Source organism: Natrix helvetica (genome assembly GCF_964273705.1).
Source record: "Natrix helvetica genome assembly, chromosome: W".
Classification (NCBI taxonomy): domain Eukaryota; kingdom Metazoa; phylum Chordata; class Lepidosauria; order Squamata; family Natricidae; genus Natrix; species Natrix helvetica.
In genome coordinates this window covers 17444738-17467393 of record NC_138555.1, presented here as the reverse complement: position 1 = coordinate 17467393, position 22656 = coordinate 17444738, and the positions used below count along the sequence as shown (strand labels likewise).

At 42.1% G+C, this 22656-nt stretch overlaps 1 protein-coding gene across 7 annotated transcripts in view; it reads left to right on the top strand.

Annotated features, from left to right (window-relative positions):
* The window catches only part of LOC309400388 (helicase SRCAP-like), a 104265-nt gene that overhangs the window by 15770 nt on the left and 65839 nt on the right, over nt 1–22656 (top strand). For 4 of the 7 annotated variants that reach the window (XM_081968846.1, XM_081968842.1, XM_081968847.1 and 1 more), the window contains 9 exons: nt 12766–13010; nt 13259–13498; nt 13660–13845; nt 14185–14325; nt 15545–15761; nt 15983–16263; nt 16742–16832; nt 16934–17023; nt 17565–17720. In XM_081968846.1, coding sequence (XP_081824972.1) covers nt 12954–13010; nt 13259–13498; nt 13660–13845; nt 14185–14325; nt 15545–15761; nt 15983–16263; nt 16742–16832; nt 16934–17023; nt 17565–17720 — 1459 coding nt within the window. In that variant the 5' untranslated portion in view covers nt 12766–12953. The remainder of the gene's footprint in view (nt 1–12765; nt 13011–13258; nt 13499–13659; nt 13846–14184; nt 14326–15544; nt 15762–15982; nt 16264–16741; nt 16833–16933; nt 17024–17564; nt 17721–22656) is intronic. The other 3 variants (XM_081968845.1, XM_081968844.1, XM_081968843.1) reach the window with 3 other exon arrangements.

Genomic DNA, 22656 nt, shown 5'->3' with positions numbered 1-22656 from the left:
TGTTCCACAGGGCTCAAGAACTTATCCTTCCGGACTTTTGCCCAAACCCGTCACATCCCCTGGAATGGAAGTTGCACCATCTCGATGTTTGCAGAGCGCTCCGCCGCTATGTGAAGCGCACAGCGGCGTTCAGAAGATCAGAGGCGTTCTTTGTCTCGTTTCAACCGTCATCCATGGGACAGAAGGTGTCTTCGCACACCATTGAACATTGGCTGAAAGCTTGTATTGCCCTCGCCTACGAATCCCAATCTCGACCTGAACCCAGGCGTATCACTCCTCACTCCACCAGGAGCGCGGCTACCACAGCGGCATGGGCGACTCAAGCCTCGGTGGAGGACATTTGCTTCATGAGAGTTTGTTTCCTTTTGAAGATTTCTAAGATGAACTAAATTGCAAATAACTAAACCTTATTAAAACTGGCTGTTGGATTATGGATTTGAAAGATTGGAGAAACCTAGTGGATTAATTTGGTTTGGATTATTAACACTATTTGACAGAACATTCTACAAGATGAAAGAAGAAAGGTGATAGAAGAAGAGAGAAAAGAAGAGTAAAGATTATAAATTTAGGGTGTCAGGTTCCTAAGGAGAAGGAAAACAACCAAACCCAGAAATGGTAGTTTTCACTGTGACCTCTCCATAACTCTTCATGATTGACTGCTGGGTGGTTTTCACTCTGGGTCATGAGGTGAAGGGTGTGCGCATGCAGGGGGTGGGGGTGTAGCCTAAATATCACATACAGTATGAAAGGTGGTGGGAAGCACCAGATGTTAGATCTGACAAACTGTCATGTTTAATACATACAGGTTTGTGTAATAGCACAAACCTGTATGTGCTATTTAGGCTACCCCCACCCCACCCCACCCCCCGCGCGACAACACCCATCACCTCGTGACCCAGAGTGAAAACCACCCGGCAGTCAGTCATGGAGAGTTATGGAGAGTTCTCCTGTGCGCTGCTTGGAGAATCCAAGCATGGGTTAACTTCTGTCTATCTGCCCAGAGACTGAGTTGTAAAAGCTTTGGCCATGCCTCTTCCGCTCAGCTGAGCCCAGTTTTTCAACTCAGTCTAGCCTAGAGAGATGTGTACAAAATCTTTTTACAACGATTGAGCAGAAGAATGTTTCCCTGCTTGGATTCTCTTAGCAGTTTGGATTCTAAAGATTTTAAAGGAGCAGGCAACTTCAGAGGAAGCTTTGTTCACCACACGGCTTGCTTCAATCTTCCTCAAGCTGCTGATGAGTGCGCTGGTTTCCCTGGTCCGCCAGCAAGAACTGCCACCACCAGACTCAGGGACACCACAGGCATATCCAGAGTCACTATCCGATCACTTGGACCATACTCCGAAGGCCGCGGCTGGGATTACGGCGCTTAGAGGGTTGGCTCACCGCTCTCGCACCATTCTCTCCCTCCTTTCGATCGCTGTGAGGGCCTGTCTCTTTTGTTTGTGCTGCCGGTGTGTACACTAGTCTCCCCGGTCTTCCGACACGACTGCCACCACCCAAACAATTAGGGCGGCTCCAGAGTCACTGTCCGATCCGTCGGTCACACTCCGAGGACCTCAGGGAGTCTTCTGGCACTGAAGAGCCGTTTTGCTGTTTCACGCCATTTCTTCTCTAACCGCAGCGGTGAGTGAGCTACTCCCCTCCCCCCCTGCTATTCCAACACTGCCGGATTTTGCGCTAGCCTGCTAATCAGAGATTCCAGTCTGGAGGGACATTATTTGGATTCAAAGAGCGCGACCACGTAGGGGGCCTAACAGTCTGGCCTTATTCAAGATGACGGAATGAGCAGCAGTGGACAGCTGCAATCAGGCTGAGTCTTCCCCTAGCCAAAAGCAGCTGCATAGGACATGCTCCAGGGAGGCCAAATCAGCCACCAAGGGAGCCCCAAAGGCTCCTTAACCAGGAAGGATTCCACTGCTTCAGACAGGGATTACATAAGAAGCCAAAGGGCATTAGAAAAACAATTTGCCAAGGCCCAAAGGCAAGTAGAAACGGATAAGCCGCCTTGACCCTCTTCCTAGTTCCAAAGAGTGTGGGGGATGGAGAGCAATCCTAGATCTAAAAAAGTTCAACATCCACTTAGTCTACAAACGCTTCAAAATGCAATCCCTACAATCTATCCTGGGTTGCATTCGGGAGGGCGATCTGTTAACATCTGTAGATCTCAAGGAGGCTTACCTCCATGTGCCCATCCACCCATCCCACAGAAGGTTCCTGAGGTTCTATTACGCAGGGCACCACCCTGCCATTTGGCCTATCATCAGCACCCAGAACCTTCACCAAACTGTTGGCAGCGGTCCCAGCACATATCAGATCAAGGCCTGTGAAGATTCAATGCTACCTGGACGACATCCTCATCCAGTCATTGTCCCCCCCCCCCCCTTTCAGGCAAGGCAGGACCTCCAAATTATGGTCCAGACCCTCCAGAGACATGGATTTTCTGTGACCCTAGAGAAGAGTCATCTGGTACCCACCACCAGTCTGCTCCACATGGGAGCGGTGATAGACACCAAGTCCTGCGAGGTTTTTCTCTCCCAGGAACGTTGATCCAGCATAAAGGCTCTAGTGTATCGCATCCGGACACAACAAACCGTGCCAGTGATTCTCCTTTCCCAACTTTTGGGAAAGGTTATCTCGTGCATCGTGATTGTCCATTGACACGCTCAAACTCTGCAATGGTTCCTGTTGCCACATCAGAGATCTGGCAGCAGCAGGTCCAACACCAGGGTTCGGGTCCCACTGAAAGTCCTTTGCCCCTTCTGTTGGTGGACATCTCAAGCCATGAGGAAAGGTTGCCTGTTCAAAGAGCCCAGCCACATAACCATTACCTCGGATGCCAGTTACTTCGGCTGGGGCGCCCATCTCCAGTCCCTGGTTACTCAACAACATCAACTGGCTGGAACTAAGAGGGGCCAGGGAAGGATTGCCGGCCGGCACATTCTGTTATTGACAGAATAATAGAAAGTGTGGCAGGCCAATGATCCAAAAGGAATATGGCTGCAGGCCTGACATCTGCTTCATAAGGCCGGAGCACATATCCAGAGCTGCCAATGTGCAGGCACACTGAATGAGCAGGACCACCATGGACCATTCCAAATGGCGCCTGCATCCAGACCTTTTCAAACAGGTGTCCTAGAGATTTGGCCATCCGATCGTGGACTTATTTGCCCGACCAGAGAACACCAAGCTACCAAGGTTTTTCTCCAGGTTCACAACGCCAGGGGCAGAAGGCGTCAACGCTCTTTGCAGCCCTTGGCATCAAGGACTCTTGTATGCATTTCCTCCCCTTCCCCTCATTCCGAGGGTGATTAGGAAGGTTTTAGCGGAAGGGGTGGAAGTTCTTGTTGCTCCCCATTGGCCCAGATGTCCTTGGTATGCAGACCTGGTCAGCCTCTCCGTATCATGACCCTGGAGGATACCCCAGGACAGGATTTCTCTCAGTCAGGGGGACTTGGTCCATCTGGAACCTCAGTGGCTCCAGTTGACCATCTGGCACTTGAGAGGGACATCCTTAGGAGGGACAGATTCTCCGGGAAGGTGATGTGATGGCGAACCTATGGCACGCGTGCCACAGGTGGCACGCGGAGCCATTTGTCAGGGCACGCGAGGCACTGCCCTGTCAGCTGGCCAGCGGCATGGTCACGTTGGCCAGCTGAGTTCACCCTTTTTTAAAGCCTTTTCCATCCTCCCCAGGCTCCAGAGGCTTTATAGGAGCCTGGGGAGGGCGGAAAGAGCCTCCCCCGCCCCCCTGGAGGCCCTCCGGAGGCTTCATGAGCTTCCCTGAAGCCTCCGGAGCGCAAAAAACCAGCCCTACAGGCAAACCGGAAGTTCAGGAACGGACTTCCGGTTTGCTCTGAGGTTCATTTTGACTGCTCCGGAGGCTTCGGGGAAGCCTCCTGAAGGTTCCTGAAGCCTTTGGAGTGCTCAAAACGTCCGGTTTGCTCAGAGGGTCGTTTTGACTGCTCCGGAGGCTTCAGGGAAGCCTCCTGAAGGTCCCTGAAGCCTCCGGGGGGGGGGGGGGCATAAAGCCTCTGGAGCCTGGGGAGGGCGAAAAAAGCATGCAAAAAATGGAGGGTCACACCTGTAGTATGCACATGCGCACTGGGGGGTCGTGCATTGCATTATGGGTGCGGCACGCCCACACACGACCCCCCTGCGCTCCCTCCACTTATGGCACACAAGCCAAAAAAGGTTCGCCATCACTGAGATAAGGGGTTGTCTCTCAACACACTCTGCAGGCAGGTGGCTGCTTTGTCCACAGTTTTGATGTGTGACGATCAGCAATCCCTTACTCAACATCCGAGGGTGCACAGTTTTCTAAAGGGAGCAGCTAACCTGAAGCCCCCTGTGGTACATCGGTATCCCACCTGGGAGCTTTCTGTAATATTACAAGCCCTCACCTCTATGCCATTCGAGCTGTTGAGGACCACCAGCCTCTGGCTCCTGACCTTTAAGGTCGCTTTCCTCATGGCCATTACATTGGCCAGGAGGATTTCTGAGCTAGCAGCGCTTTCCATGCATGAGGACCTGTGCATTTTCCACCCGGACAGGGTCATTCTGCAGTTGGATCCATCTTTCATTCCCAAAGTGAACTCCACAGGGCCCAGGAGGTCATTTTGCCAGATTTTTGTTTGGGAACCAGTCACCCTCTGGAAAGACGATAGTGTACTTTGGATGTCAGAGGAGCCCTCCGCAGGACTGTCCGTCAAAAGGGCTGCATCCTTTTGACGGACAGAATCCCTGTTCGTCTCGTTCCAACCTGCATCCATGGGCAAGAAGGTGACGCCATCCACCATGGGGCGCTGGTTGAAGGCATGCATTGCAATGGCCTACGAACATCAGGCCAGGCCAGTGCCAAGCCGCATAACGGCTCATTCAACCAGAAGTGCAGCCACTATGGCCACTTGGGCAATGCAGGCATCGATTGAGGAAATTTGCAGGGCGGTGACCTGGGCTTCCCATTCGCCCTTTATTAAGCATTACAAGCTGGACATGTTCACCTCATCCGAGGCGTCATTCGGGAGACGAGTGCTACAAAGGGTTCATTCTACCTTGGGGACCCTGGACCAGCCTGTTTCCCATCCATGAGGCATTAAGCTTGAGTATGTCCCATGCTTGGATTCTCCAAGCAGCACACAGGAGAAGGATAGTTGATCTTACCTGACACTTTCATTCTCTGTGCGCTGCGGGAAAATCCAAACCACCCTGGGGCCTTCTGGTCCAGCGTCCAGGTGTGGTTGACATCATCAAAGATACAATGTCTACTAGTGGTCTATGCCTTTGTTGAAAAACTGGACTCAGTCGAGCGGAAGAGGCGTAGCCAAAGCTTTTACAACTCAGTCTCTGGGCAGATAGACAGAAGTTAACCCATGCTTGTACTTCCTGTGGTGATGTCCCTTCCATGCGGGCAAAGGAATGGTGGTTCCACTAGCTTTGCTCGAGTTTCTGTGGTGAGGATCCTGAAAAAGGACGAGTTGAACCTGGAGGGATCAACAGGAGAGCGGGGGAGCTTGGGTGACAATAGAGGAGGCAAGCAACTTCCCTACCGGACGAGAGAAAACCCCTTGAAATCACCAGAGAAATCGGCATCCATAGCCGATTTTGGGTGGTGACTGCCGCACATGGGAGAGAGAAAATAGCAACACAGCAGCATTGGTGAGAATATTTAAAACAACTAAAACGGTATAAACTCTACTAAAGACACTCTGAGCTAGAATTTCAAAGCTTTGAAGCGAGCTGGATACAGCTCAATATTGGCTGTATAAGGAGAGAGGAAAGCACACTATCTCGTGTAGCAATAGAACAGCTTGGAGTTACTTGAGAACAGAACGGAATAAGGAGAGGAGGAGAGGACTGTTGGAGCGATTTGGACAATAAACAGAAATTGGAGTCAGAGAAATCAGTGACAACAGCGAAGAAGGGAAAAGAACGATTGTGGAATACTTGAGAGAAAGTGGGGTGTAGAAAAGCAAACATCCGGACTTTGCCAAGGGGGAAAAAAAGCCTATACGAAAGAAGAGCAACACCGCCATCTAGTGGAGAGAGAAATAAGTACTGAATAACAATATACAGGACAATTCTGCTGATGCAATCTGAGAAATTTTTGTTTTGTTTTGTGATCTCTGAAATCGGAATAAAAAAAATTGAAGGAGAACATTGAAAGAAGAAATATAAATGTAAACTGAACTGTGGTGAGATAAAATATTGTTGAATTGTATTGAACCATATTATATTTGGGAGAGAGTGTAGAGGATATATGAACTTTTGGTGATACTTTGAAATTATTAACATTATAAATAGATGGCATAATATTATATAAGAATTAAAATTAAGGATTTATTAGCTTAAACATATTGCATACCTTGACAATATAAAAAAATAGTAATATTGTGTTGAAGTGGGGGGGGTGACAGTTTGTAGTTATTAAAGAGACGATATAAGATTATATACTGCATCAAATCAAGAATGTGTTAGGTTAAATATATTGAATATTGCATGAATATTGTGTGGATTGACTTGCACACAAACACGAATATATAGACATTAAGTTATTAGATTGTAGGATTGAATTGTATTGAATTGAATTGAAACGTACATGGAAGAGGGAAAGTTCAAAGATTGAAGGGGCTGGTAAGAGAGTGGAAACAGTGGGTAGAGAGAAGTATATGTTATTGTTATTTACCTTTTTTGAAATGGTGCAGGAACTGAGACTGAAAGATGTATGGAGAGAAAGGAACATAGGAAACAAAACAATTTACATATTATTCAAATCCCCACAAATCATGGTCAAGGATAGATATGATTTGGTCAATCCAAGAATTGAGAAGAGATACAGAAGAGATTGAAATAATGATAAATACCTGGGCAGATCACAACCCAATAAAAATAACATGGAAAGGACCAAAAAAGAAAAAAGAGATGGACAATGAATTAAAGAATATTAAAAGATAAAGAATATATAAAATGATAGAAAGGGAATTGAAACTTTTCTACAAAGTAAATAAGAAAGAAGAAACATCATTACAAAACCTATGGGACACTACAAAAGCTTTTACTAGAGGGTTGACAGCATATTTGGCAAGGAAAAACAAGGAAAAGAGAAAAAAACAAGAAACATTAGAGAGAACTTAAAAAACTGGAAATGGACCTGCAAAAAATCCACAAGAAGCAAAAATAAAGGAGAAAAAAGAACTAATGAAACACAAATTAAATTTGATGACACAAGAAGAGATGGCGCAAAAAATCAAATTTGCAAAACAAAACTATTTTGAAAATGTGAATAAACCGGGAAGATGGTTAGCACACAAATTGAAAAAAGAAAAAAGAATAATACTTCACTTACAGGATGAAAGAGGAAACATACAACACTGGAAAGAGGAAAAAAAATATAGTACAGAAGTTTTTCGAGAAACTATACAGTAAAGAAAACATATTACAAGACAATATCGAACAATACTTAAATAAAAAGAATCTACATGAAATTGAGGAAGAGAGAAGAGAAATTCTAAACAAAAAAATCAGTGATTGAATTAAAGGAAGCATTGAAGAGACAAAAAATAATAAAACACCGGGCCCAGATGGTATACCTGTAGAATTTTATAAAGCCACGCAAGAGCAGATAGAAACAGTGATTTTAGATTTATTTAATGAAGCACTTATAGAAGTGAAGCTACCAAAATCATGGAGGGAAGCATATATAACATTGATACCCAAAGAAGATTCGGACCATCAGCAAATAAAAAACTATAGACCAATTTCTTTACTAAACGCAGACTATAAAATCTTTACATCAATAATGGCAGAACGAATTAAAAAAATATTAAATGAAATCATTCACACACATCAAAACGGCTTCTTACCAAAATGCAGTTAAAAAACAATATGAGGATAATTCTAAACACCCTAGAATATTATGAAGAGAATCCAGGAAAACAAGTGGCACTGATCTTTTTAGACGCCCAAAAGGCTTTTGATAATTTGAATTGGCATTTAGTTATCACACAGTTAAAAACGATGAGATTTGGAGAAAAATTTATAAAAATGATAGAATCAATATATTTGGCTGAGACAGCAAAAGTAATAATAAATAGTGACATTACAGAAGAAATTAAAATATGGAAAGGAGTGAGACAAGGATGTCCATTATCACCTTTATTTATATTATCACTGGAAGCTTTATTAACAGAAATTAGAAACGATCAAGAAATAAAGGGATTAAAAATTTAAAAAGAGGAATATAAAACACAGGCATTTGTGGACGATATGGTATTCATATTAGAGGATCCATTAAAATCAGGAATTAAATTAATCCAAAAAATAGGAATTCGGTAAGGTAGCGGGACTTAAAATTAATAAGAACAAAACGAAGATCATTACGAAGAACCTCACCAAAAAAAAGAGCAAGAATTAGAGGAAAACATGGGAATGCAAATAGTTAAAAAAAAGTAAAATATTTAGGAATTTGGCTTGCAGAGAAATGTTCAACAATTAAGGAAGATAATTATGATAAAATGATTCAGAAAATTAAGAAAGATTTGGAAAATTGGAGGAAACTACAAATTTCATTAATGGGAAGAATTGCCATCGTTAAAATGAATATACTACCAACAATTTTATTTCTATTTCAAGTGGTACCGATTAGCCTAGGGAAAAACTTTTTCATAGATTTAAGCAAATTAATTGCACATTTTATTTGGTCAGGGAAAAAAACACGAAAACTGTTACAAAATTAAATTAAATTAAAACTGTTACAGGATAGTAGAGAAAGAGGAGGATTTGGACTTCCCGATTGGGCGCTTTATTACCAAGCAGCAACTCTCACCTGGATAAGGGACTGGATCAATCTAAAAAACAGAAGATTTCTAATAATAGAAGGTTATAATTTGGAACTGGGTTGGCACGCCTTTATCTGTGATGGGAAAGACAAAATCCATAGCTATTTCCAAAAACATTTAATTAGAAAAGCTCTACTACAAATATGGTTAAAAATCAAAACAAAACACTTACAAAAAAAATCCCAATCTGGGTATCCACCATGGAAGCTCTGATATACCCGAACGTATTGGACATAAACAAGATAAGATATAAAGACATATTAGACAACCAAGAAAGACTAAAAACAAGGCAAGAATTGAAAGATGACGGAATAGATATAGGCTGGTGGCCCTACTTACAAATACAGGCAAGGTATAAAAAGGACTTCGAAAGGGATGGATTTTATAAGGAGCCGCAAGAGCTGGATAAAATTCTACAGCCAACCAAAGAAAAATTGATTAAAAATATATCATTATCTATTAAAATTTAAAATGAAAGAAGAAACCGTGAAAGAAACGATGATAACATGGGCGATAAATTTTGGGTATAGCATAGAATTGGCGGAATGGGAAAAAAATTGGGAAATAAATTACAAATTAACGATGGCAACGGCATATAGAGAGAACATGTACAAGATGTTCGACAGATGGCATCTTCCACCAGCAAGAATTGTGAAAATGTTCCCGGAGTGCTCACCTAACTGTTGGAAATGCAACCAACAACATGGAACATACTACCATATGTGGTGGACGTGCACATCTGCGAAAAAATATTGGAAAAAAATAAAAGATTGGCCAGAGGAAATTACTACACACCAAATTGCACTAAAACCTGAATTATTTTTGTTAGGAATTATAAAAGGAAATTATGAAAAAAATATTAGATACTTAATTCTGCACATAATTACAGCAGCGAGAATTACATTCGCACAAAATTGGAAAAAGAATTATACACCAACAGAAGAAAATGTAATGAAAAAAATATTGGAATGTGCAGAGATGGATAGGCTCACGAAAGAACTAAAAGAGAAAGAAGAATCTGAATATTACGCCATATGGGATTTATTGTATAATTGGCTAGAGGAAAGGGGGGAAAAAGCAGGAAAGCAAAAAAGAAAGGAAGAAAGATCAACAAATCAATAGACAACTACAAAACCAGAAAATGATTAAAAGATAGAAATTTGAGATAGATTGTAGCAAATAAATATTAAACAAAATGACTTACATGTAGTAAAGACTTATATATAGAATATATAGAATATTATATATAGAATGAAAAAAATGTATGAAATAATATAAATGCACAAATATATAAAGTTATAGTTATAAAAGATTTATTTGTATAGATAAAAGAATCACAACAGATATGTAAAAAAAAATGTAAAGTGTTGCAAAGATGTGAAGTTTGTACAAACAAAATTAAAAATAAATAAAAAAAGAAGTTAACCCATGCTTGGATTCTCCCACAGTGCACAGAGAACGAACGTGTCAGGTAAGACCAACGTTCCTTCTCAGCTAGATCGCTCCCGGCTGCTCTGCTCTGTGGAGGGAGGAAATCCCCAGCTGGCAAGTCCTCCGTTGGCCAGGGCAACTCCTTCGCATTCCAGGCAACTTCCCCGCCTGAATGGCAGTTTTGTGCCGGTGGGCTCGCCAGAGCTAACACAGGGGATTTGGAGAGAAAACTATGTGATCGATTGAATTCTATTAAACAGGAGTTTTTTCTTAATATTGAGACGTTGGAATCATAGAGGTATACTGAGTAATTTTTATTAAATTGTTGCAAAATGGATTTACAGGGGATAATAGAGGTAAATGAAGAAATAATTTTGATGCTCAAAAGCATGCGTGAAACTATAAAGAACATATAAAAATCAAAAAGAGTTATAAGATTCTAAGAAAGAGAGATAAAAGGGTGATTAAAAAGTCAATAAATGATGGAACTCCAAAAAGGCTAAGGGATTATGGATAATGAGAAAATACATTAATAAAGTGGAAAAATAGAAAATACAAATAGGAAAAATAGTAGCATATATACATTAACAGATAATGGAATCTATTATAACTAAAAATAAGCTAAGATTAGTAGGTGGAAGTTTAGGATTAGGTAATCTAATTGTATTATTAATATTTTATTTTATTTATTTATTTTATTTTATTTGATTTCTAGACCGCCCCCTCTCCCCGGAGGGACTCGGGGCGGTGTACAGGTATCAAATTAAAAACCATACAAACAATAATAAATATAATTAAAATCGGATTAAACTTTAGACCCCTGTACAAGTTTATAAAAATTAAAAACTTAGCCTTAAGACCAACCCGTGAAATTTAAAAATACAGACTGGGGTGGGAGAGCTGGAATTAGGCCAGGCCGGCTAGATTAAACAGGTGGGTTTTGAGCTTCTGGCGGAAGGAGCGGAGGTCCGTAGTTGTTCTAATATCAGGGGGAAGGTCATTCCAGAGGGTCGGGCCCATCACAGAGAAGGCCCTTCCCCTGGGCGTCGCCCGCTGGCACATATTAATAGTGTGTTAAAGTATATTGTGAATTTAAACTTAAGGATTAGAAATTGTGAGGATTTTGAGAGATATTCCCGGGATTGATTAAATTGTGTTAATAATTGGCTTTATTAGTAGTCCTAGCCATTTGGGATATTGAAATTATGAAATTAGTAATTTAGTAGGGGACAACAAATACAAGGCGCAAAGAAATGTTATTTATGTTTAAATGAAGTAATGGAAAAAATGATAAAGAATTATAAAGAGAGAATGGTATCATAGGAGTTGGAAGACTAGGATTATTCATACTTACTTCTATTATTACTGTTAGCATTGTTTAGAAAAGATTTGACCCAGTCAATACACTGTCCACAAAATATGTATGGTGTGAAAAGAAAATTGTAAATAAAACATGAATTTAAAAAAACCAAAACTGATGACCATTGACCGGTCCTCATACTTACAACTAGGTCATGTGATTGTCATTTACAACCATCTTCCCAGGGGTCTTCCAATAGGCAAAGTCAATGAGAAAAGCCAGATTTGCTTAACAACTGCATGATTTGCTTAACTGGCAAAAAAGGTTGTAAAATCAGGTGGAGTTCACTTAATGACTATATTGCAGTGATGGTGAACCTTTTCGACACCAAGTGCCTAAACCGGAATGTGTGTGCATACGTGTGCCAGAGCACCAGAAACCCGAAGGCCAGCCAGCCGGTGCACATGCATGCACTGGCCACCTGGTCTTTGGGTTTTCGGCACACACATGCGCGCTGGCCAGCTGGTCTTGGGGTTCCGGCGTGTATGTGCCGGAAACCCAAAGAGCAGCTGACAACGGTGTGCGTGCCCACAGAGAGGGCTCTCTGTGCCACCTCTGGCATGCGTGCCATAGGTTCACCATCACGGCTATATTGCTTAGCAACAGGAGTTCTGGTCCCAGTTGTGGTCATAAATCGAGGACTACGTATATTCAGCTACTTTTTGCAAAGATACAGAGATGAGAGAGTGGTAAGCTATGAACAAAACTCTTATTACAATTATCAGAGCTATGGAACAGCACAGTAATAATAAGCATTGATTTTTAAAGCACTCATGTTCAGAGAGCTACGCAGGCAGCCAAATTAAATGAAGAAACAAATACAGATTTCTTAAAGGTGCATCCATAAAAACTGAAAGAGAAGAAGCAATGTATTTAGGGAGAGAAACTTAGAAATTTTAGAATAATCTCCAAACAATGAAGTTGGCCTTACAGAGAGAGTGCATTCACTTTTCAGGACCTTTTCCTACGCTTTTTTCCAGTTACATTAAATGCTATTGGCAGAAGTCAAATTGTTTTGTCTTGATTGGTTAATTGTACTTTTTTTTAAAAAAAGCTCTGGTATGTGCCTCAGTTTTGAAAGATTTTCAGTTTGGCTACAATTGTTAAATGCTGATTTCTGTTCATGAATTTCTTCAGCTAATTCTGAGTCAGGCAGTCCCGAGCGCAGGCTGGGCTGCCAAGGAACCCAGGAGCTGGACGGCTTGTCCCAGTGGTTGACTGACCAGAATGAGGCCGGTTCGCAACATGCACTGGAACAGGACGCCAGCACTACAACCTCAACTGAAACTATTGGGACGAGAGGCAAAGAGCAAGAGCGAATTAAAATGCAGACCAGTCCTCCCCGACAACACCACATGCTGCACACACAGGTAGAGTTGGAGGTGAGAAGCACCCATGTGCAAATCCCTCTGGATTAGCCAAATCTATCTGGATTTTCAGTGATGATTAAGATAATGTGAGACACATTGTAGGGAGCAGCTTTTTGGCAAACCAAAGGAAGTTCTCTCTGAGACCTCACCTAGACGTATTTCTGGAGTTACTATATTCTAATGATTGAGGGCACTGTGATAATCCTTGTTGTTGATTTCTCCTTCCTTCCATGCCTTTCATATTACATTGCGTGCTTCAGACTACATCAGACAAAATGACAGGCAGCAATCCAGTGTCACCAGCCTCTTCAGGCTCACCTGCCTCAAGTGGGAGCATCTCACCATCACATCTCACCCACGACTCCTCTTTGGACAGTCACCTAAGTTTTGTTGGTCCCAAGTCTCAGAACAGAGCCCTGGTATCTGGGATGTACATCTCCCCTGATCCGGCGAGCATCTGGGACAAGACACACGCAGAGATTGCTGAGCAGGCAAAGCATGTAAGCTCTTGTCCACACCATTGGACCATTTTAGCCATCTTTCTGTTGGGCATAAGCATCTGCAATCTAAGATAGTAGGGTAACCCTGAAGATAGTAGGATAGCCCTGAGCCTTTGAGGAAGCATGTGAACGAACTACCTGACTTGGATACTCTGTTTTAGGAAGCAGAAATTGAGAATCGTATTGCAGAAATGAAGAAGGAAGGATTCTGGTCTTTGAAAAGGCTTTCAAAGGTGCCTGAGCCAATTCGGCCTAAAGTGCACTGGGATTATCTTTGTGAGGAAATGCAGTGGCTCTCTGCTGACTTTGCTCAAGAACGTCGCTGGAAGAGGGGTGTTGCCAGGAAGGTGGGTTCTGGCATCTTTAAACTATCCCGTCTCCAGATTTTTTCAGCTGGTTTGCATCCATTCCTATCTTTATACTTTTTAGAAGCAAATCTCGTGTAATGGAATGCTTCTTAACCGTTTCATGGCTCCTATGGGATTTCTGGTATTTTGTATAACCTAGCAGCTAAGTGATGTAATTGGTGCTATTTCAACTGGCTAGTGCACAGTATGCCTATAAGATTTCCCTCCAAAAAACCTCCAACGAACTAATGTTTCCTAAAATATGCTCCAGGATAAGGTGGAAAACATGGCCACATGTGATGGATTTTGGTCACTTGGTCTTTCTCCTCTGGCATACAGGTTGTGCGCATGGTGATCAGGCACCATGAGGAACAGAAGCAGAAAGAAGAACGAGCCAAACGTGAGGAACAAGCCAAGTTGCGCCGCATTGCTTCTTCCATTGCCAAAGAGGTCAAGCAGTTCTGGAGCAACGTTGAGAAGGTGTGTGAAACCCTTGTCCAGAGTCAGGAAAAGTGTGTGTACATCTTAATAGCCTAAATCAGGGGTGTCAAACTTGATTTCATTGATGGCCGCATCAGAGTTGTTTTTGACCCGGGGGGGGGGTGCATGGCCAGGGGGGGCGTGGCCAGCTTGACGTCACTCGTGTCGGGGGCACTTGTGGCCAAATGCTAAGGCAGGACTTCTCTCAGACCTACTTTCCTTCCTTCCTTCTCCTTTCTTCTTCCTTCCCCTTTTCTTATTTTTCCTTCCTTGCTCTCTTCCCATTTTCCCATCTTTTTCTTTGTCTTTGTCTTTCCCTTTCTCCTTTCCTGTCCCTTCTTGCATGCTCAAATGCGGGCCCCGTTTTCAACCGCGACGGTCTCCTGCAGCCCTCTGTCAGACAGAGTGTTGCAGGAGGCCGTCTCAGCTGAAAACAGGGCCCAGGGGGGCTGCATACAGCCCCCCAAGCTCCATTTTCACTGGCAAAGGCACTGCGGGCCGGTCCTTTACTGTTTCCAGGGTGTCCCCACGGGCCACATCTAAGCACCCCGTGGACCTTGAGTTTGACAACCCTGGCCTAAATAAATAGGCAAGTGCTATTATTATAGCTATATTCCAACATCCCTCCAAAAACTCAAGGCAGTGCATGTAGGGATTTCTCCTCATTTTTATCCCCTGACCAACTCCATGAGACAGGATGAATTGTGGGATAGCCACTCAGTAAGTTCCCACTGTCAGATAGGTTTATAGTCTCAGTCCAAGTTCAAAACCACACTGGCCTACTCTTAAAATTTGCACTGAAGATACTGTCCTAAGGTAATTGGATTTGTTTTTATTTTTTAAAATCCTAGGAACAGAACAACAATTGGAAGGGACCTTGGAGGTCTTCTAGTCCAACCCCCTGCTCAAGCAGGACCCTATAACATTCCGGACAAATGGCTATCTCTTCTTATTAGAAAAATGCTTTTGAACTGTGAGAAAAAGTCAAACCTGTTTTTGTATTCTCATGGTTGCAAAGGAAAGGGTGGCTGTAATTATGTGTAATGCTATTGAAAGTGTGTTGTAGGACTTGAATTAATTTAATTCAAGACTGGATTCCAGCAGAATAATATTCTGCTGAAGATGTAGTTTGGTATTTCTTAACTTAAGCCACTCAAAGTCGTCTCAAACTCTGAGATGGGAAGCATATAAATCTAATAAATAAATAAACAAACTTCAGGTTGTGCAATTCAAGCAGCAGTCACGTCTGGAAGAAAAACGGAAAAAAGCACTGGATCTGCAGCTGGATTTTATAGTGGGCCAGACAGAGAAATATTCCGACTTGCTAACCCAAAGCCTCAATGAGACTCTGCCAGTTCCCAGCAAGACCAGTGGCTCCCATGCTGGCTCTACTGCTTCTAGTCCACCTCCCCCTGCTCAGCTCATGGAAGATGAAGGTCAGTTTCCTCAACTCTGTTCTTTGAGCTTGCCAATTCCTGACCCACTTAGTCTGGCTTCTATCTCAAACCACACCTTCCCACTTAAAGGCATTTGCTTTGTTAGAAATGGTATTCCCTTCCCAGGGATGGGGTGTGGGATTTCAATGTCCTTTCCCGACCCCCATAGAGTTGGTTTTATGATTTGAAAGGCATTTCAGCTGATCCTTTTTCTCTGGCAGATGGGGATTTCCAACCCCATGAAGAGTCAGATGACGAGGAGACAATTGAAGTTGAGGAACAACAGGAAGGGAATGATTCAGAAACACAGCTACGGGAGATTGAGCTGCTAAAGCAGGAAAGTGAGCTACCCTTAGAGGAGCTACTCCAGACATTGCCACCCCAAATCTTAGAAAATTCCTTCAGTGTATATCCTTGTGCCTCCAGCTCTGACGAAGAAGAAGAGTGTGAGAGTGAAGAAGAAGCTGAGCACGAGGAAAGTCAGACCTCTGAGACACTAAAGGTATCCTTCAAGTCAAATCTTGAGCTGGGAAGGTAGGGTGCTATGTATTTATAGGCTGGGATTAAAAGAATCCAATCTCTCTGTTTTAAAAGTCATACTGTGCCGTGGTGGCACAGTGGTTAGAATGCAGTAGTGCAGGCTAATTCTGCCAATGCCAGCAGTTAGTTCTCACCAGTTCAAGGTTGACTCAGCCTTCCATCCTTGCAAGGTTGGTGAAATAAGGACCCAGATTGTTGGGGGTAATATGCTGACTCTAAACCCCTTAGGGTTATATAAGTGGTATATAAGTCTTAAGTTCTATTGCTATTTAACTGGTACCCACAATTGCTATTTGCCAAGAAGCATCAATTAAATATGCAGCTTAAAATAGAAGTTTTTTGAAAATCAAGGGGATCTACTGTCATATGCCCATGTGCAACAGAGAGTTTCTGTCTCTTGAAGCCTTTCTCTCTCCCCTCCCCCCCCCCTTTCTACTCAGCAGGAGAAACCCAAACCTGTCACTCACAGGAATAAGAAACCTTGGAAACCTGATGAAGAAGATGAGGAGTTTACGGCCAATGAAGAAGAAGGTAAGCATGCTATTTGGGGTCATGAGTTGACTGAATGTAATGAGAATCTGGATGAGGTTAGGATTGCAATCCAGTAACATAGAAAATCCTTTCTTTCCCAGCCAAAGATGAAGAGGAAACAATAGACGCTGAAGAAAAGCTGGAAGGAAATGTGGATCACAGCAAAGAACTGGATGATCTGGCCAAGGAAGGTTCGAACAGAGATTGTATCTTGGGATAGCAAATGGGGATTAAGAGCTGGATTCCATGATCCTTCAGAACAATAATTACTGAATTGTGTTTCTGAATGTTTGCTGGACCTATGAACCATAATTCCTAGAATTTGGTGAAGCAACAAGGGTCAGATTAAGCACCAACACAGTACTGTATGTCTTGGAGTACTCCTTCCACAAAAAAAGTGTTGTCACAAACCTTTTTATTAACTTTATTGAGCTGGCTCTTTTTGGAAGCAAGGGGAAAATGACTTTACTGACTAAAGTTTAGAAATTGGCTAATTTGAACACATGATGGAGTACCAAAGGGACAGAAAGCATCTGAATCTACTCAAATTAGAGTTTGGTAGTCAGGGTTAAGACATAGCTTCTAGTTGCAGTTGATAAGTCATTTCAAAGTTTTCCCACTTCAGAAAGGGAAGATGACTTCAACATAAGTAAAGCAGCAGACGGGGTCGGAGAAATCATACTCTTTTAGGTTCCATTGGCCCTAACACAAGTTTTCTTTCGGACTTCATAGGTGAACTGCCCATGGAGGAGTTGCTGCAGAAATATGCTGTTGCTTATGCTTCAGACTTTGAAGAGGAAGCATCACACACTTCATCAGAGGCATTGGAGCCTACTAGTTCAGAGTATGAGGAGGAATCAGAGGAGGAGAATAGCACTAGTCACTCAGGTATAGAAAGAGGGAGCAGCGGCCCCTGTAAATAAGCAGCTTATAGTTATTCCTGTATTTTGGGGTTGAACAATTGAAGTTGCGGATTGTACCTTACTATAATTTTTTTTTTTTGGGAAAAGTTTTTTTTTTGTTCTCTGTTTACAATTATAGGTATACATTCACATAGTTATTATTCTTTTTTTACATTCGTCTTTTTATAGATTTGTTATTCCACTTAAAAGGTTATAATATACACTTTGGTTTGCTTTGTTTACCATTCCTTCCTCCTGTTGTAACATCACCTTGTTTTCCCTTTTCTCCCTCCTTCCCTTCTCTACTTTCTTCCTTCCTCTCTCCTTTCCCTTCCTTCTTCTCTTACCTCTCCCCTACTCCTACTCTTCCTCTTCCCCTTCCTACCCTCTCTCCTTCTCTTTCTCTCCCTTCCATCCTCCTCTCCTTCCTTCCTCCTCTCCTTCCCCTTCCTTCTTCCCTTCCCTCTCCCCTACTCCTATTCTTCCCCTTCCCCTTCCTACCCTCTCTCCTTTTCTTTCTCTCCCTTCCACCTTCCTTACCACTTCCTTCCTTCCTCCTCTCTTTCCCCATCCTTCTTCCCTTCCCTTTCTTCTACTCCCTCCTCTCCTTCCTACCCTCTCTCCTTCTCTTTCTCTCCCTTCCACCCTCACCTCTTCCTTCCCTCCTCCTCTCCTTCCTTCTTCCCTTACCTCTCCCCTACTCCTACTCTTCCCTTCCCCTTTCTACCCTCTCTCCTTCTCTTTCTCTCCCTTCCATCCTCCTTCCTTCCTTCCTCCTCTCCTTTCCCTTCCTTCTTCCCTTACCTCTCCCCTACTCCTACTCTTCCCCTTCCTACCCTCTCTCCTTCTCTTTCTCTCCTTCCTTCCTCCTCTCCTTCCCCTTCACTTACGTCTCCCCTACTCCCATTCTTCCCCTTCCTACCCTCTGCTCCTTCTCTTTCTCTCCTTCCTTCCTCCTCTCCTTCCCCTTCTCTTACCTCTCCCCTACTCCTATTCTTCCCCTTCCTACCCTCTCTCCTTCTCTTTCTCTCCCTTCCATCTTCCTCTCCTCACCTCTATCTTCCTCCCCTCCTCTTCCTCTCAAGGGATGATTAATCTTTTTTGGGGGTTATTAGGCAGCATGCAAGGGATTACACAATATGTTCATCCGTCGTAATGAAAGAGGCTGGGATCAAGCAACATGCTAAATAACAACAATAATAATAAATTTCTAAACTGGGAATGCACCTGTGAAAAAGCTTGACCTGACCCTAGTTTGCATGTCATGTGAAATTGGCATTGGGAAGGTCAGTCTGGCGCTGCTGAATTTGGCAGTGTTTGACCCAGACGGCTGTCTGGATGACAGCTGTAGCCCAGCAGTTCCCACCAGGCAGCAGGATGGAAAAGAACAGAAAGTAATAAAATGCCCGAAATGTGCCTTGTGTGAAGGGGTGGGGGTGGGGGGAGGAATTGCATTCTGCTTTCTCGGAGCCCAGCTGCATTTTCTTGGCAAGTTCAGCACAAGTGCCAGGATGGCAAATTGGTGGCTGTAGATCAGGGGTGTCCAAACTTGGGAACTTTAAGACTTGTGGACTTCAACTCCCAGAATTCCCCAGCCAGCCATGCTGGCTGGGGAATTCTGGGAGTTGAAGTCCACAAGTCTTTTTTTTTTTTTATTAAAAGAGTTTTGTACAAACAGATTTTCCCCCTTTTCACCCCCCCCGCCATACAATGTAAATCTCATACAAATGCTATACCCCCCCCAACCCCCCCCCCGCAAAAATTCACATTCAAATATTATACCAAATACTTTGCCCCCTCCCCTCCCCCCGTCTTAAAGTAAATTACTCGTAACCCCTCTCCTCCCAACAAACACAATATAAATTTCTCTTAGATTAATAATAACACATTGATCCCATTTTCTAAGCTAATTTAACATCTATAACTCTTAATATAAATTTCTCCTAGAATAACAATGTTTCGTTAATCCCATCTTCTAATTTATTCATACATATATATTGCCCCGCCCTCCACCCTAACCCTCCCCCACCTCCCACACAAACCCACCCCCCTGACTTCCGCTGTATACCACTCTAACAATTCCAAACATCCCATATATTATTTACTCTGATCATCTATCAGTCTAAACATTCTTACCTAAAGGCTACATAATAACTCCTAGTCTAGTATTTATTCTGTATATAATCAATCCATTTTGCCCATTCCTGTGTGTAATCCTCCTGTTTCTGAGCTTTTAAGAAAGCTGAAATTTTTGCCATTTCGGCGAACCCCGCCACCTTCTGAATCCATTGATCAATTGTCGGTAAAAAATCTTTTTTCCAATGTTGCGCAATCAACAACCTAGCTGCTGTGACCATATACAAGGCCAATTTTGTTTCCCCTTTGGTAAAATCCTTAGCTATACCCAATAAAAACATTTGCGGAGTGAATTGTATTCTTTTCTTAAATACATTCTGCATAACCCACCATATTTTTATCCAAAAAGCTTTAACCTTGTTACAAGTCCACCATACATGAAAAAAGGTAGCATCTAGACACCCGCATCTCCAACATTTTGGTTGAACATTTGGGTACATGCATGATAATTTTTTAGGATCTAAATACCATCTGTAAAACATTTTATAAAAATTCTCCCTTAAATTCTGTGACTGTAAATTTAACATTCTGAACCCATATTTTTTCCCACGTTTCCAACATAACCACTTCACCAAAATTCTGAGCCCATTTAATCATACAATCCTTAACCAATTCACTTTCTGAGTCTCTTTCTAACAGTACATTATATATTCTTTTAACTTGTTTTGGGCCAATCTCTTTTATCTGCTTAATCAGTTCCACTTCTTTATCCATAAAACCGACCCTGCGATCTTCTTCCCATCTCTTCTGTAGCTGTATGTAATGTAACCAATTTAAAGTAATTCCTTCTTCCAACAGCTGTTCCAAAGTTTTTAACTTCCATTCGCCCCCATCAGAGATAAGCACATCTTTATATAAACAACCCCCGAGTGACTTAATATTCATAATCCCCATGGTGTCTGCAAGATCCAACCAAAGCGGTATTTTATAATCCCAATTGGGCCAGTGCTTCTTCCATATTCTCATCAAGGCACTTCGGAGAACGTGATTGTTGAACACTTTATCCACCCTGTCTTCATAAAAAAGATATGCATGCCATCCCAGAACAAGATCATGGCCTTCTATATTCAGCAATTCCATTTTTGTTTTCCCAAACCAATCTGCTACATGCGTTAGTACCGCAGCTTCATAATACAATCGAAGGTTTGGGAGTCTGAGGCCGCCTCTTTCACGTGTATCTTGCATAATCTTCATCTTTACTCTCGGTTTTTTCTCCTTCCAAACAAATTTATTTAATGTTGTTTGCCAATTTAACAAGGTTTTATCTGATTTAAGCACCGGAATCATCTGGAATAGAAAGATAAATCTAGGTAGAATGTTCGTTTTAATTGTTGAGATCCTTCCAAGCCAAGACAATTGTAACTTTTTCCACGCTTCAAGATCTTTCTGTATCTTTTGCCACAACACTTCATAGTTATTTAAGAAAAGTTTTGTATTTGATTCTGAAATTTGTATTCCTAAATATTTAACTTTAGAAACTATTTCAAAACCTGCTAAACTTACAAGTCTCTTTCTTTGAGTCTCTGTCATGTTTTTAACCATCATTTTCGTTTTGTTTTGATTTAGTCTAAACCCAGACACCATGCCAAATTCTACTATGATATTTTTCATCTGGATTATTGATTTCAAAGGATGTGAAAGGGTAACAACCAGATCATCGGCGAATGCTCTAGTTCTGTATTCCTTTTGCCTGATAGCTATGCCATCTAAGGATTTTGAGTCCCGAATTGCGTTCAACAAGACTTCCAAAGTTAAAATAAATAACAATGGGGATAATGGGCAACCTTGTCTTGTGCCTTTTTGTATCTCGAAAGTTGTTGACAAATTTCCATTAATAATAAGTTGTGCATTTTGTTGCTGATAAATTGCTCCAATTGCCTGCCGCAATTGTGGTCCCATATCCATCTTTTCCAAAGTCTTGGTTAGAAAGTTCCAATTCACTCGATCGAAGGCCTTCTCTGCATCCAAGAAAACCAGCACTGCAGAGATCTGCTTATTCTTATCAAGATAGTCAGTTAAATCTATGAGTTGCCTTACATTCTCCTTCATATGTCTGCCTTCAATAAATCCTGCTTGATCATGATGAATAATCTCTTGAATAACCGGCATCAATCTGTTGGCTAGTACCTTAGCAAATATTTTATAATCTGTGTTCAGAAGAGATATCGGCCTGTAATCCTCTGGTTTCTTAGGGCCCTCTTTATCTTTAGGTATCAATGAGATAAAAGCCGCTTTCCATGAGGAAGGTATTTTACCTCCTTGTTGTATATTACAAAATAGTTGTGTAAGATATTCAATCATTTCCAGTTGTAAAGTTTTATAATACATTGCAGTCAAACCATCAGTCCCTGGAGCCTTAGCTAATTTAAGTTGATTTTTAACTAAAGTGATCTCATCAGCAGTTATAAGACGTTCCAAATTTGCCTTTTGAAGCACAAGAGATTTTAGCAACCCTTTTTCCTTCCAAAAAATCATCTATTAACTTGTTCTGTATATTATCCTGTACATATAGCTTAGTATAATAGTCCACAAATGATTTTTTAATCAACTCTTGTTGATATACCATCTTCCCTCGATACTCAATTTTATCAATAATTCTGTCATTCATATTCCTTCTCAAAGTATATGCTAACCACCTACCAAGTTTATTAGCGTTAGCAAAGGTGTTATGTTTAGCAAATTGTAAATTAGTTGCTGTTTGTTCTGCTATAAGCATCTGAAATTGATCTTTCAACAGCTTTAGCGCCATCTGGAGCGCCTGGTCATTCGGGTTTGTTATAAGCAGC